This window comes from Tetrao urogallus, assembly GCF_951394365.1.
Source record: "Tetrao urogallus genome assembly, chromosome: 6".
NCBI lineage: Eukaryota > Metazoa > Chordata > Aves > Galliformes > Phasianidae > Tetrao > Tetrao urogallus.
Genome location: NC_136819.1, coordinates 6,168,400 through 6,183,528, shown reverse-complemented (window position 1 = coordinate 6,183,528; position 15,129 = coordinate 6,168,400). Strand labels below are relative to the sequence as shown.

Sequence of the window (15,129 nt, the reverse complement as noted above, 5' to 3'; positions counted from 1 at the left end):
GGTAAGAGCTTTCTTTATCTGACAGAAGATGTACGCTGCTTCCCTCTATCGACCTTTAACGTCAACGTTGTTTTATCTGTTCTATTCTAGACCATTATGTTTTCTGATGCTTCTAAACAACTGCTACAGTTCAATATGCCTCCTGATGAGTTACAAACAATTCACATTCATGCCAGAATGATTTGGTTGCTAACACATTGGGACTGCATCAAAAAAGGGTTTCAGTTCAGCAAATTCTGTTCCACTCTTGTCCACAAAAAATGCCAGTCAATATCCTTGGAGGTCCAGTGCTGTTTTCTTGTTGGATTTCATTTCATTGTCTTTAAATGGCTGACAATTGGCACTCATTACCCACCCCCACCCTCTTCCTAGCATTACTGTTGCTGCACACAGCTTCATCAGGGTTGGACAAGAGACAGCTCTGTGGCATGGTTGCTGCATATCTCACTGCTCAGCAGCTGGATGCTCTTCTTCAGTCTCCTGTTTCTCTACCTGTGATTCTGGAGGGATGAGGTACTGTACCTCTTCAGCGTTAATGGCCACTTTATCAGGTTGCAGCCATCGCTTTAGATGCTCCAGGGTGCTGAGAGAAAGCAAAGACATAACAAAAGATAAGACAAGTAATAAAGCTTCACAAGGTATGATTTAGACTAACTAGGGAAGGTTAAGGGGGAAATATAGGCAGTACACCTACATCCTAGAATGCTAACAATACTAAAGAAGTATATAAATATATACTAATATACTTAATCTCTTACAGCCTATTTCACAATAGCTGGTCTCATGGAAAAGACCAATTCTGTCTTCATTTAAATGTTGACTAAAACTTAATATAACTCTGAAATGTGTGCATATGCTCATCTGCCAAGAAGTGACACAATTCATTCAATCCTTGCATAACAAAATTAACTTGCTCTTGCTCTTCTACAATAGCAGAAATTTCGGTAGTGTCCTTGAGATTGTTTGTGCACTTAAAAGTTAAGGTTTGCTTAATTACACTGCTGGATGAGCTTCAAATAGCTCAGTACCATTTAAGGGTGACCTCTAACTTCATTTAATCAAAGTCTAGCAATGAAAACATTTTCACGGCTAATGTCCCCAGTCTTTAAAAACAGAGTAGAGAGAACACCTCTGTCTACAACTTGCTTTTAAATATAAATAAAGTTAACTGTCAAAGAAAGAATCTAAGACCTATTATAAACATAAATTATTTTTCATACTTGAACTCCAAAATGAGCTTAAGTAGATTTTTCTTAAGGGAGAAAATCTTTTTTTTTCCAAATAGAAGCAATCATGAGAAATGTCAGCTCAGAAAAGAGAAATATAGAGACCATTATAGGTAATTGAGAATGTAGATTGCTTTAGCGTCTAGGAAAGGACTCTCATCTTAATTCATACATCATCTACAAAAGAGTAATGGGTGAGAGAGGAAGCATTGTAAGAGAGGCACTGAACTGAGAATCATGAAATCAAATTTCAGATCTGATATCAACCCTGGAAAGAGCTTCAAATCCCACTTGTTTCTGAAGCAGTGTTTGCCTAGGCCCTCACAAAGATGCAGGGAATGGTCTGAAGTTCACTGTTAAAAGCTAACCCTTAAAAAAGGGAATGTGAGACCCATTAAGACACTTCCCCCCTACCCCAAGTGCGACAAAGGAAATTGTCAAGTAGGTTCCAGTTGTTTCCTTACTGGATCACCTAGGTAAGAGGAATGCCAAAAAAAAAAAAAAATAAAAAAAAAAAATTCAGTACACAGCTTTGAAAGTTCAGTCCATTCATGTCCCATGTGTCCCTCTAGTGTGACCCAACTGGCATTACCAAAGCTGCTCAGAAAGCCTGTGTCAGTCTAGCAAATGTGCAGTGAGACCTTCTGTCACAATGTCCTATTGCAAGTTGCAACAATTCCTTATTGATCTGCTTATTACCTCTCATCAGATTCATGTCCCTCTATGTAAAATTCAGACTCAAACTTCTCCTGGAGGAACCTGTCCCAGCATTCCTTCTTAGCTTGTGACAGAGTACGCAGCATGTCCTTGGAGGTCACCTCTTCAGACAAACCTTTAATTCTCATCAGCTTTCTCTCTGTGAAGAGGCAAATCAGAGCTCTTTATTATATTTTTTCTGAGGGAAAGGAGGAAAAAAACCCACAAGTGTCTGCACTTCGATATCAAAAAGGTCAAATTAACATTTCAATACTTAGTCTTCATTAAGTAACTTTTTTCTTGCATTTGAAGTCTGCATGACAGTATTTCCTCCATGTAATTTTAGGTGACTCTTCAGAAGGAAACAAAGTGTAAGCAATCAGTCCACTTTGCCCACTTCTTATCTTTAATGACTTTTCCACTTACCACTGAGTTTTGATGAAATTGCACAGAAGGGTACTGATCTCAAATGCACTGCGTTCCCACAATTTCCACGCAAATTGGCATGGAATAGAAATCACACTAACTGTAGTATGAAATCCAAATAATGCCCAAACTGAGGGGAAAAAAAACTGCAGTGAGCACAGCAGTATTATCAGTAGGATATCTCAGAACAGAACGTGATATTGTGAGTTTCTCAGCCACAGGCTACAATGAAAACAGTGTTCTTAGCAGACACAGGGTGATTCAGCCACAATACACAAAGCTGCAAGTAAGCAAATTTAATGAGTTTCTCCAGTCACAAAATCTCTTTATAACAGATTCTTTCTTAAATTGGGCCAGCTATTAACTTGTACTCACACTTTTTACAAAAAGGTGTATGATATGTTAGTTGAATTGCAGTAGCTCACAACAGAGCAGCTCTCCTGTGACTCTTTTTGGAGCTCGCTCTGTGTTACAGAATTGAGCTGTCACTGGAAATATCTGGCTCTAACAATTCTTAAGACCTGAAATATCATTATCTGCCCAAATATATTGACAGGCTGATGGTACCATTCCACAATTGCTAATCTTGGCCATGTAGAAAGCCACAACAACTTTATGCTTCTGCTGGCTTAACCAGAATACACAAAAGAAAGTTTATGCTAGAGTTATGCTTTCATCCTGACTGTATGAAAACAAGTACATACCTAGTCTGAAGCCTGCTTGTGAAAATTTATCCATTAGCATTTTCTGAGCACATTAGAACTGCAGCAACAATTAACACTAGAAGAGCAAATTCTGTCTTGCTGCTATGGCACCTTTGATCAGATACCAAAACCTGTACTTAGACTGTTGTTTCACAGAAAGCTAAAACAGTAACAAAGTCAACATGGAGGCTCTGGCAGAAATAAAAGCTTAAAACCCACTTCTGCCACACCATCCCCATTTCTCCTGGCCTGTTTCTGCATGCAGAAACGTCATACATAAGCCAAGCACATGCATGGCTGCACTGAGAACCAGATTATAAACTGACCCAAAATAAAAATAACTCCACAGAAAGGAAAAAGCAGAAAAGAGCCATAACATTGAATATTTCACTATGTCTGGATGAGTAGCAGCTGAACTGTTAGAGCACAGAGGAACCCCAAAGGCTTCTCCTAACAGGCAGCAGAAGCATCCTTCCTGGAACTGACTGCTGCTGTAGAACATGAAGAGATCAGGAAATATTTTAAAAAGGGTGGCTAATCCATGGCCTTAGAGATAATGACTGCTGCTTTTAGCTGTGCTAGGATGTTGACTTCCCTCGTATCACATGTTTCTATTAGCTTTTACACAGCTAACGATCAATTTATGGTTTTATAGATTATGCAGGAATTAAGCAATAGCACTGAGATTATCTGTATAATCTCCCATATGTTAGAACAAAGATTCCAGCAAACGTTATTTAGAAAGCATCTTTCCTGATTCTGTCTCCCCCCAAAAATCAGGTCACAGAATTATTTGACTTTTTTTCTTTACACTCAGAAACATCTAATTATTTCTTGGAGCCTCAGGAGACAAATGCTGGCAATACAGCAACACAAAGGCTTATAACGATTTCAAAACACGTTTCCCCTTCCCAAGTCAGCAACAATGGAAATACACTGCACCCTTCCAGTACTGAGGGGAGCCTATGAGCAGGAGGGGGACCAACTTTTTACACAGAGATATAGTGATAGGACAAGGAGGAATGGCTTTAGACTAAAAGAGGGGAGGTGTAGCTTAGATGTTAGGAAGGAATTCTTTACTCAGAGGGTGGTGGGGCCCTGATACATGCTGCCCAAAGAGACTCTAAATGTTCAATCCCATTCCATCACGCCATCCTGATCAAGTCCCAAGATAGGATGGATATCAATCCTGCCCACAGCAGGACATTGGAACTGGATGGTCTTTAAGGACACTTCCAAGCTAAGCCATTTTATTCTATGACAGGCTCCAGCTGTGTTTCTCAATTCCACTAATGCAATAACTGAGTGTGGAGCTCTGCTGAGTACTTCTAAGCTGCAAAAACCAACCAAAGATGTGAGCAGCGCCCCCTCTGATGCCACAGTTGTCAGCAGGCACCTCAGCCTACCCAAAGCCTTACCCAACACTCACCTAGCGATGCTAAATACACCTCTGAGTCATTCAGGGGTGCCCAGGGCTTTGGGTTTGGTTGGGAAGGGACCCCATTGCCCTGGCTTCCTCCGTTTTTGTAGGAATCCAGGAATGAATCAGTGAAGGCCTCGCTGGCATCCTTCTGGTCTGGATGTGGCAGACACGAGCAGATTTCAGCCCAGAGGTCCTCGCTGGGCCTGATGACCATGGAGTTGATGCTCTCAATCGTTCTCATCATGAAGGCCTGCAGGGAGGGTACAAGTGGCACACGGTGAGAACAACTCAGTGTCTCTCTGCCTCTCACCAGCCACTGCCTTTTGCCCAAACCACCCCAGTGGAGCGCTGAGGGACATCTCATAGCTCCTCCGGAGCCTCCCCTCGCAACGCAACACTTACACCCTTCAGGGCCCGAAGAGCCTCTCACGGTGTTAGGCCGCAGTGTTCCGGCGCCCCCTCGACTCCTGTCACCACAGCTCTCCGGGACGTGGTTGTTCGGGTCACAGTAGAACCGCTCCAATCGTCCCCCTGCGCCTCAGCACCGCCAACACGGGAAGTCACAGCGACTTCTGGCAGAGCGCCGATTGGCACCTGAGCTCAGCCAATCACCACGCTCCGACCTCTGATTTTAACCAGTCACCGCGCCCTGCCGGAAGCAAGGGGAGCAGGGAATAGGTTGGAGGTTTGAGGGTAGAGTGGCGCTACTTCGGCGCCATCTTGGAAAAGGGCGGAAGTTTTCCCGTTAAACAGTCACGGCCTGACCGGGAAGGGGTGGGAATAAGCTGGAGGCTTGAGGGGAGAGTGACGCCGCTGCGGCGCCATCTTGACAAAGGGCGGAAGTTTTCTTGCGCAGCTCAGGCGAGGGAGCTGTTACACTTGGCAACGGGTAGCGGGGCACGGTGCGGCTGCGCGGTGAGTGCTGGTACGGCGGGGAGCTGCAGGGGTGGGGGCAGGAGTTGAAAGTAAGACAAGGTTGAGCTGTGGGGTGCTCCCGTTGTTAGGCCGGCCGTGGGATGAGTCGCCTGCTGCCCTGTGTGACGTTGGCACTGATGGGACTGCTGTTCTCTAGAAGCATGGCCTGGACCTCCAGCGGGAAGACGCACCCCGAGCTGGTCAACAACCTCTATAGTGAGTGCAGAGCGTGTGCTCGGGGCTGTCTGTGGGTATTCTGGGTGGGTTGGTGGTTGGTCTTTGACTTGCTACTGTGCATTTAAGCCCTGTTTTTGTTTTTGTCTGTGTTCCAGAAAAAGGAATCATTAAATCCCAGCGAGTCTTTGACGTGTTGCTAGCTACTGACAGAGGGCACTACATCAAATATTTCCCATACATGGATTCCCCTCAATCTATTGGTGAGCAGCTTGCAGTATCACCGTTTGTATGGTGTTCGTGCTGATTGAGGTAGGCACGATGGCAGAGAGGGGCTTGAGGTCGCTCTGAGTTCTGTGTGCTGGCAGCACTCTCACCAAAGCAGTGGGTGAGTTTTTAAGAAGAGCAGCTCTCATCTGTATTTCAACAGTGGGATCCAGAGGAAGGAACAGTATAGACTGTTCAAAATGTGTGTTGTTTGCTTGAATTTGACTTGTGGAATAGAAACAAGCACAGCCTGTGATAGTTGCAGAGCATTCTGATGAATGAGTTGAGGGTAGAAGTTGGAATAGTTGAGAACTGAAACAGTGGAAAGCTATCTTGGTCTCATTAGTTATCCTACAAATTATGAGCCAATGAAGTGCTTTAATGAGGCAAAAGAAAAATGTTTTCATGTTTTTAGGGAATGGGGAGAGAATTATTTGAACCTTTTCACTGTTGCTTCTTTGTCACATAATTTTTGTCACCTGGCTTCCTTTTAGGATACAAGGCTACAATCAGTGCACCACATATGGTGAGATAAAACTTTCCACTTTTACCAGAAATTAAGGGAATTGTTTGTACCTCCTCTTTTTTTTTTTTTTTTTTTTTCCCCTCCAATTTTACTTAATTACTAGAACAGAAAGGTGAAAAAGGTCCCATGGGTATGGTATCAAGACTGTTTCTTTAAGTACTATATATGTGAAATTTTTTAATGTTGACTTAAAAGTATGTTCTGGTAGGAATTCCATGTAACTTAGGCTAACTGTTAGCACTGTCGAATTGTTGCATGAGATTGCTCTTTTTGTTGCTTCATGTATTATTGCTGAACCTTTTCCTAAATGCTATTCTGTAAAAAAGACGTCAAAGATGAAACTCTTCACTCACTCAGCATGTGTCAGAAAAAAAATGCTTGCTGTGCTGTGTTTAAAGCAGAGCACCAAATGCGTGAAACAACATAATGAAAAGTTATAGGAGAAAGAAAGTAGAATGTGATGTTTCACGCTCCTGTGTTTGTACCCACACAGCATGCCCATGCACTGGAACTGCTGAAGGATCAGCTTGTGGAAGGTGCGAAAGCACTGGATGTTGGATCTGGAAGTGGATATCTCACAGCTTGCTTTGCCAGGATGGTAAGCTCAAATGACTGCATTCCTAGCAAGCAAGGTACCCCAGGACAGGTAGCTTGCTATAGCTGGCATGGAAAGCACAGAGGGAAGGAGTGAACTCTTCCTAAGCTAGCTTGTAGTAGTGACAAATACAATAATTTCCAGAGTGCATATTGTATCTGCTAATGTAACTGGGACTATTCAGCCTTAAAACCATCATGCCACAGTGTTTGCACCTTCTTGTTCTGAAACTGCTCTTAAGATTCTTTTTGGAAATACTTCAGTCCCTACAGTAACTTGTCATATAAAATGTGTTTCTGTACATACAGGATGTACAAAATATGTCTGTATTTCTATGTACTGGGAGGTCTATAGGTGTATGTTTGCTGTTTCCTTTTTAGGTAGGCCCAACAGGGAAAGCTGTGGGTATAGAACATATCAAAGAGCTGGTAAATGAATCCATCAGAAACGTCAAAGAAGATGATCCAACTTTGCTCAGTTCTGGCCGTGTAAAACTTGTGGGTGAGCTCTCTGGATGCCTGTCCTCTCCTGTGAACGTGCATTAGCTCTGGCTGTCAGCAGAGCTCTGCTTGTTGAAGCAATTGCTCCAGTTCGTGTTGCTGCTTTCTACCTGTTGGTAGAAACCTCTGGCTAAATAAGCACAGTGTAATAGTGACTTGAACTCTAGGATATAAGCAAATAGCATTCACTGCTGTGGGCAGTCTATCTTCTAAATGTCTTGTACCTATCTTATTCCAGAAAGAGATATTCTTTAGATGAAAATTGGTTGTTCACATCCAGGATTTGGTTTATTTGAACAAGTCTGCACATATTTTTTGTTTCCCTTTGTTTTATTTTAATTTGTCAGCTCCTTCAGTGTCTGGAATCTCAAGACTCCACAAAACCACTGTGTTACTTAAAGGCCCTTCTGGCTTTAATTCTAGAAATCTCTCCTGGTTTTTAAAACGTAAACCCATGCTATGTTTTTAGCAGACCGGTCAGTGCTCTGATTTGGGATTTCAGATTGCAGTCTTGCTACAAAGTTTTCCTACTCTAGATTTCAATGGAAAGAATTTAGATTTTTGTGTGATGTCTGAACAAAAGTCATTTCTGCATGCTTATTCCTCCTGCAGTTGGAGATGGCAGGCAGGGGTACCCTGAAGAGGCTCCTTACGATGCCATCCATGTTGGAGCAGCAGCACCAAAAGTTCCACAGGAGGTAAGAGTTAATGATACAGTTACATGCCTTCACTAGAAGCCACGATACAATTATTAATTAGAGAACCACTGGAACCTTCCTTTTCAGTCTGTTTTACGTACAGCTGGCAAGCTTGGCTGGCTTTTGTTGTGCTTTTTTTTTTTTTCTTCCTGATTTCTCTGCTTTCCAGTTGCTGAATGAACTGAAGCCAGGAGGACGGCTGATACTGCCTGTTGGTCCTGAAGGTGCAAACCAAGTTCTGATGCAGTACGACAAAACCAGTGATGGGCAGATAATTGAAACACAGCTGATGGGTGTGATCTATGTTCCTCTGACAGATAAGGAAAAGCAGTGGCCTCGGTAAACTTTTCTTCTCCCTTGAGCAGCGTTTCTCCTCCCAGCTCTTCTTGTGGGCTTGTTCTCCTTGACTGCTGGCTTTGCTGAGAGATCCTGGATTCCTGGCAGATGCTGTTTGTAAAAGTCAGAAGAAAGAAGCTTGGCTAGGAAAGCACAGCAGGAGAGTAGAATGCATTTTCTATTAGATAGGAATTGTAAACAGAAGACTTGAACCCTGTTGAATTCTGTCACTGAACTGAAGGCAAATGCATGGCAGTAACAGTTGTTTTCTTTGCCTCAGGGATGAATTTTGACAGATGGAAGGATATCTCTAAAGTCACCTCAGAAAGTTCATGAGTGGGACTTGTGGCTGTAGATGGTCTGTACGGTTTTGCTTTTTGAGTGGAAGCTGTATCAGTGGATGCACTTAGTGCTGCTTTAATGAGCTTGTTATGGAGGAATGGAGAAAAATGATGTTTCTCCAGCAGATGCTGTTGGAGGCAGTGTCTGGTTCCAGTGATTCGATCCAGATAATTCCAGATATGCTCTCTGTAAAGCTACAAATAACATCTATTGACAGAGAATTCCAAAAGCATACAGGCATACTTAAAACTTCACTAAAAATACTCTTTAATATTGACTGCTCTGCCTCATGTTTGGAGAAAAATAAGACACAATGCAATGACCCACCCTCATTTGTTCAAGTTTAATTTACAAGAGTGCGTCTTCTTCCTGTTCTTCCACAACTTACTTAAAGCTGTGGTAGCAACACTGCAAATTTTGGGTTGAGAAAATCCTGTTTTGTTCTTCTTTGGGGTGGGCGAGGACAGGTGGGAAGGGTCCCCACAGGAGCTGTTGCCGCTCTTGCCGGGTTCCAGTGCGGAGCCTCGCGGTGGCGCCAAACTATTGGGGCGTGGCCTCGCGGCGGCGGCGGCCCGATTGGCTGCGCGGCGCTGCGTCACGCACTGCGCCCGGGGGCGCGCCGGAGCGCTGTGGGGAACGTGTCTGCGCTCCGCGCTGCGGAGCCGGGATAGGGGTGTGCGGTCGCTCTCTTTTCGTGGCGGCATGGCCGAGCCGGAACCTGGCCTCAAAGCCGTAGTCGAGAAGGTGGACGAGGAGAAGGAGACGGTGGCTCCAGCCCCAAAGAAACGGCGCCTGGCGGCCGGGGAGCGCTACGTGCCGCCGCCGCGGAAACTGAGGTCGGGGGTGAGCTTCAGCGCGGCTCACTTCGCCGAGACCTCGTATTATTTCGAGGGAGGGCTGCGCAAGGTGCGGCCCTACTACTACGACTTCCGCACTTACTGCAAAGGCCGCTGGGTGGGCCGCAGCCTCCTGCACGTCTTCAGCACCGAGTTCCGTGCTCAGCCCCTCGCCTACTACCGCGCTGCCGCCCGTGCAGGCCGCCTTCGCCTCAACGAGGAGCCCGTGCAGGACCTGGACGTCGTGCTGAAGGTGGGCGGCTCGGCTCCGGGCTGGGAACCGCCGGTGGTGGCACCTCGAGGGTAGCGAGTGTGGTGTGGGCACACCGTTAACCCGGCTGGGGAGATCGCAGCTGGGCCTTCCCGTCTAGCAGCGCCTCGGGCAGTGCTTGCTGGGGTGGCTCAGGTTGGATTCATTTTAATAGGGTGACGAGGAGCTATGGTTTCCCCAGCACTGGTAGTGTGCAAGGCCAGGCTGGATGGGGCCCTAGCCAAACTGATATGCTGGATGGGCTTTAAGGTCCCTCCCAACCCAACTATTCTGTGATTCTGTGATAACTGCTTGTTTTCTTTGCAGAATAATGATTTTCTCAGGAATACAGTGCATCGCCACGAGCCTCCAGTCACTGCCCAGCCTATCCAAATCCTGGTGGAGAATGATGAGGTGGTGGTTGTAGACAAACCATCCTCTTTGCCAGTGCATCCCTGCGGCAGGTTTCGTCACAACACTGTCATCTTCATCCTCGGCAAAGAGCATAACCTGAACGAACTGCACACCATTCACCGCCTCGATCGCATGACCTCAGGAGTGCTTATGTTTGCCAAGACAGTGGAAGTCTCCAAGAGGATTGATGAGCAGGTTCGGGAGAGGCAGGTGAGAGATTTTCTTGGGTTTTCTTGTGTGGTATATTCTTGAAAAAGGTTAAGTCAGAAAGTCAAGAAAATTTTTGGTCTAAATAAGCCTGATAATCTGCTTATGGTTATCTAGTTGTACTGAGTGTAGAAGGATTCTGGAAAAAAAGACTGAGCAAAAAAGTAAAGGATATTGATAGTACTAGATTGAAAGGGGACTGTATCCCTGTGAGACTGTGGGCAGAACCATGGGATGGTTTGGGCTGGAATCACAGAGCTATAGGAGTTGGAAGGGACCTCTGGAGATCATCCAGTCCAATCCCCTGCTAAAGCAGGGTCCCTACAGGAGGTTGAAGAGGAGAGCATCCAAGCAGGTTTTGAATATCTCCAGAGAAGGAGATTCAACTGCTGTGGGCAGTCTGTTCCCTTTAAAATTTATGAAGATTCTCTCATTTCTATTTCCACAACCATAGCTGTAGGGTACAAGCTTCCAAGATTTGTTTAAATGCACTGAAACAAAGGTAACAATTCAAAGCACTGAGAGGTGACTCTTGAATTTAATATGAGGAAAATAATCCAGGCCTTTGTTCTTGAATTCCCAACATATTGGGGAAAGTGTGAGATGAGTTTGGTTACGTAGCTGACTTTTTTTTTTTTTTCTTTGGTTCCTGTTCAGTTGTAATAAAACTTAAGGAGTAGATTTGCTACAAAAGTTTTTGATATAAGAGGGGACTAACTAGGATGAGATTGAAGCGTAATCAGACCCAGAGACAGTATTCTGCTCTGACCATCACTCTTCTTTCTCCCCATAGCTGGAAAAAGAGTATGTCTGTCGTGTAGTGGGGGAGTTTCCAGAACATGAAGTGGTCTGTGAAGAGCCCATTCTGGTTGTTTCTTACAAAGTGGGAGTGTGCCGTGTGGACCCCAAAGGGAAGTGCTGCAAAACCATCTTCCAGAGACTCAGTTACAATGGCAAGAGCAGTGTGGTCAAGTGTCTTCCACGTACGGGGCGGACGCACCAGATACGGGTCCATTTGCAGTATTTAGGATACCCCATTGTCAATGACCCCATCTATAATATGGAAGCCTGGGGGCCTGAAAAGGGCAAAGGTGGAAAGATTGGTAAGACCGATGAAGAGCTCCTTAAGGCACTGGTGGATGAGCATCGTTCCAAACAAAGCCTGGATATCTTGGGTATCTCAGAAGAGGACTTGAATTCTAATGCAGAGAATAATGACTCTGGAAATTCAAGTGAGTGCACAGAATCTGTGCAGGCTGATCCTGTGATTGAGAACTCCTGCCTTGCTGAGGACATCAGGGGTTCTGAGACAGAAGAAGTAGTAGCTTACCCACTGAACTTCAATACTAATATAGAAATGCTTGAAAAAAATACAGAACTGGGCTCATGTGAAAATGAGGGTAGGCAAACAGGAGAAATAAAGGGTCCCTCAGAAGAGAGGGACCCTTTATGTGTGGAGTGTAAAATCACAAGGCGGGACCCATCTCCCAAGGAGCTGGTGATGTACCTACATGCCTTGCGCTATAAGGGAGCGGAGTTTGACTATTGTGCCAAGATGCCTGAATGGGCAATGGAGGACTGGGAGGAGTGACAGAGGACGTGACATCTACAGACATGGTTCCAGCATGGCCAGAAGACCTAAAGCTTTGTTGTGGTTGAGGTGAACAAATTTCCTGTGAATTGAGATGGTCTGGGAAGACTTTGCTAACAGTAACTGTAAAAAGGCAGGAAGATGGGGTTGTGACACTAGGATTACATTGTCCTTTAGTGAACACCTAGGGAACCCTTGGCACAGGAACTTGGCCTCTCACCTCAATCTGTTTTGGGTCTGCTGTTAGTTATCTATGCAGATAATTTAGTACGTACACTTAAATTAAGCAATGGATTTTTTTCTCTCGATCTGCTGTGTTGTTCTTGTACAGTAAGAGCTGCTGTAATGTTCAGTGTACTGGGTGTCATACACAAAACTGCTTGTATTTTGATTTTACTGTCAAGCTGATTGAAACATTACCTCTGAGAATGCTGTAAGTCAAACCAGGGAGTGCTGTGAAGCTGATTTGTTTATTCTTTGTCAGCAAGGTGGACTTAATTTTGAAATTGCTCTTATGGAATTCCTTCATACAGTTACTTTATTTAAGGTTAGTTACTCAGGGAACTGATCTGTGTATATTTTTGAAGATACTGGTCCCAAGATTTTTACCCTTCTGAGATTTACAGGGAAACTGATGCACTAGATTTTGCCTTCATATTCTGCCCTCTCCCCTGTGATGCATCATATCTTGGAAATATTCAGAATCTTCTTTTGATAAATCTATTATCTGTAACCCTTATGCCTCAATGAAAATATCTTCATACATGAGAAAAAATCCAAGGTAGAAAGGTCAGTCTACCAATTCTCACTTTTTTTTTTTTTTTTTAGCTGTACTATAGGCAGATTGTTTTGGAATTGTGTGTGTTTTTAATATTGCTTCATCTGTGCTTCAAGGTAACATTTGGCTTTAAAGAAAAATAAAAGCTATTTTATGTTTTTTTTTTTTTTTTTAAATATATTTTATAATAACATTTCTGGGATGATAAATATCAGTATCGTTCTAATTTTCATCAGTCTTTCTATAGTTGCTTCTTGGCTTCTGGGAGGGTGATTACAATCGTATTGTCTCAGGTGTTTGGGGTTTTTTCTCTCTTTTTTTTCTTATGTATGCTCAGAGGTAATTACCAGCTTTAGCTGCAAGCTCCTGGGCAGAGCTGCATATTTGGGGTCCTCTGCACCCATTCACGTAAAGCGTGCACATAAGGTTCTACAAATCTTTAATATTTTAGAAACATTTTCCTAGGTGAATGAAGAAATCTGTAAGTCCTGATGCTCTTTAGCAAGCATAGCAAAGACCTGCTGGTGTACGGATGGTCTCTTCTTGTCATGCTGTGCTCTAAGAAGCTTTATTGCCTCTCAGCCTCCTAAGACACACTGGGAAACTCTGCTTCATATCTGCCCTTGAGTGGGGTGCTAGGGACAAATGCTGCAGGATTAAGGTTTGCCAAGGCCACATGAATAACCAGCCTCCTAGGCAAGGCTCCAAAAATCACATGATACCTTATGATGTTACCAGGACTTGTGCACCAAAATAGAACTAAAAAGTGCTTATTTCTTCCACTGTTCAAAGCTGCAGTGTTTGATTTTTTTATTATTATTATTATTTTTTTTTTTTTTTCTTCTGTCCTCTTGCATGCAGCTGTGGAATGATTTTTGTAAGAGTCTGCTCTTGAGCTATGCTCTTCTACTCCTTGCCAAGGGACTCTTGTGATTCTAGACATCTGTGTCTTCTGGTTTGTGGTGGTGTTTTTTTTTTTTTTTTTAACCGCCATCATGTATTAGGGCCCAGTCTAGCATTTATCTGCAGGCAGTTTGTTAAAGGAAGTAAAAGCTCCCCTGTGTGTGACTACTGTCATGTTTTTTTCATACACATACATATTTTATATAACAAAAATGGAAGAGGTGCCTTTAGAATAAGGATGTAACTACTGCTAGCTCTAGGTACAGAGGGAAAAATAGTGGGGTTTAGGGGCAACTGGGTTTTGACTGGGGCCATGTCAAAGTCTAAGTTGTAGTGTCCTTTTCTTCCTATTCTTCAAAAGGAACAAGCAAAGGAGAAGGATTTTACTGACCTGTGCCAACTCTTGGAAGCTGGGTGGTGGAAGAGTTTAATATGAAATCCACAGCTCAGTGCCATGTTTCTCTATTTCTGGCTAACCCTAATGGGTGTAGTTAACGCAGACTATCCTAACTTGGAAGGGACTCATTGGGTCACATTGGAGTTCAAGGCTCATGGTTTCACGCTGCATAGCTGCCTGTGGAAATACACAAATGTTTGCTATTTTTCTAGCGGTGAAAGCACGACTGTTAGAAACACCCAATGGTTTGTCTGAGGTAAATGCTGTGTGAGAACCAACCCAAACGTGACCAAAGTTCCACATAGCCATGCTTTTTCAGCTGTTGCAGCCACCCTCACAGGTGCTATTTTTAAAAACTTAACACTTAATGCAGAGCATCTCTTAGTGACAATGTATGATTCAAAAATCTCAATAACTCCATAGAAAAGAAAAAAAAACCCTATTGCAACCATTCATTCTCCAAAGTGAGCCTGCTCACTGAGGCGCTGGGATTGTTTTGGAGCTCCCTCAGCCTGCTTTTGCAAATATTTCTCCAGGTTCCCATCGAGGGCTAGGCAAGCCTAAATCCGCCCCTTTGGCTTGTAAAAAAGGATTTTGGAGGCTGTTGCTTCATACGCGGGTTTCTGAGAGCCCGCTGTACAGCCGCTCCCCCCTCACGGCACTTCCCGCCCAGCGGGAGGCGGGCCCCGGGCGGCCCCAAGCGGCGGGAGGGAGGCACGGGGCTGACAGCCGTTCCTGCAGCGGGCCGGTAGCCAGCGTTGGTGTGCAGCCTGTGAGGTGAAAAAAATAATAAAAAAGAAATAGGTGGGGAAAAAAAGACAAAATAGGGGGGGGGAAAAAACCTTATCGACGAGGATGGGATTCGAACCCACGCGTGCAGAGCACAATGGATTAGCAGTCCATCGCCTTAACCACTCGGCCACCT

The 15,129-nt window shown here is 44.3% G+C and overlaps 3 protein-coding genes across 3 annotated transcripts; 2 read left to right on the top strand and 1 right to left on the bottom strand.

Moving 5' to 3' along the window:
• Positions 1-444: 444 nt before the first annotated feature.
• On the bottom strand, positions 445-4,719 carry CCDC32 (coiled-coil domain containing 32; the record flags this gene model as incomplete). The annotated part of the gene is made up of 3 exons (XM_079536848.1): positions 445-583; positions 1,926-2,082; positions 4,482-4,719. 3 exons carry the CDS (start codon positions 4,717-4,719, stop codon positions 445-447), a joined length of 534 nt encoding a protein of 177 aa, XP_079392974.1.
• Positions 4,720-5,491: 772 nt separating this feature from the next.
• LOC306948247 (protein-L-isoaspartate(D-aspartate) O-methyltransferase-like) lies at positions 5,492-8,493 on the top strand (the record flags this gene model as incomplete). Its single annotated transcript, XM_079537789.1, has 7 exons — positions 5,492-5,606; positions 5,723-5,827; positions 6,326-6,357; positions 6,851-6,955; positions 7,333-7,453; positions 8,065-8,150; positions 8,320-8,493. 7 exons carry the CDS (start codon positions 5,492-5,494, stop codon positions 8,491-8,493), a joined length of 738 nt encoding a protein of 245 aa, XP_079393915.1.
• Positions 8,494-9,530: 1,037 nt separating this feature from the next.
• Positions 9,531-12,126, top strand: RPUSD2 (RNA pseudouridine synthase domain containing 2; the record flags this gene model as incomplete). The annotated part of the gene is made up of 3 exons (XM_079536626.1): positions 9,531-9,917; positions 10,242-10,538; positions 11,329-12,126. The coding sequence occupies 3 exons, from the start codon at positions 9,531-9,533 to the stop codon at positions 12,124-12,126; spliced, it is 1,482 nt and encodes a 493-aa protein (XP_079392752.1).
• Positions 12,127-15,129: the final 3,003 nt, after the last annotated feature.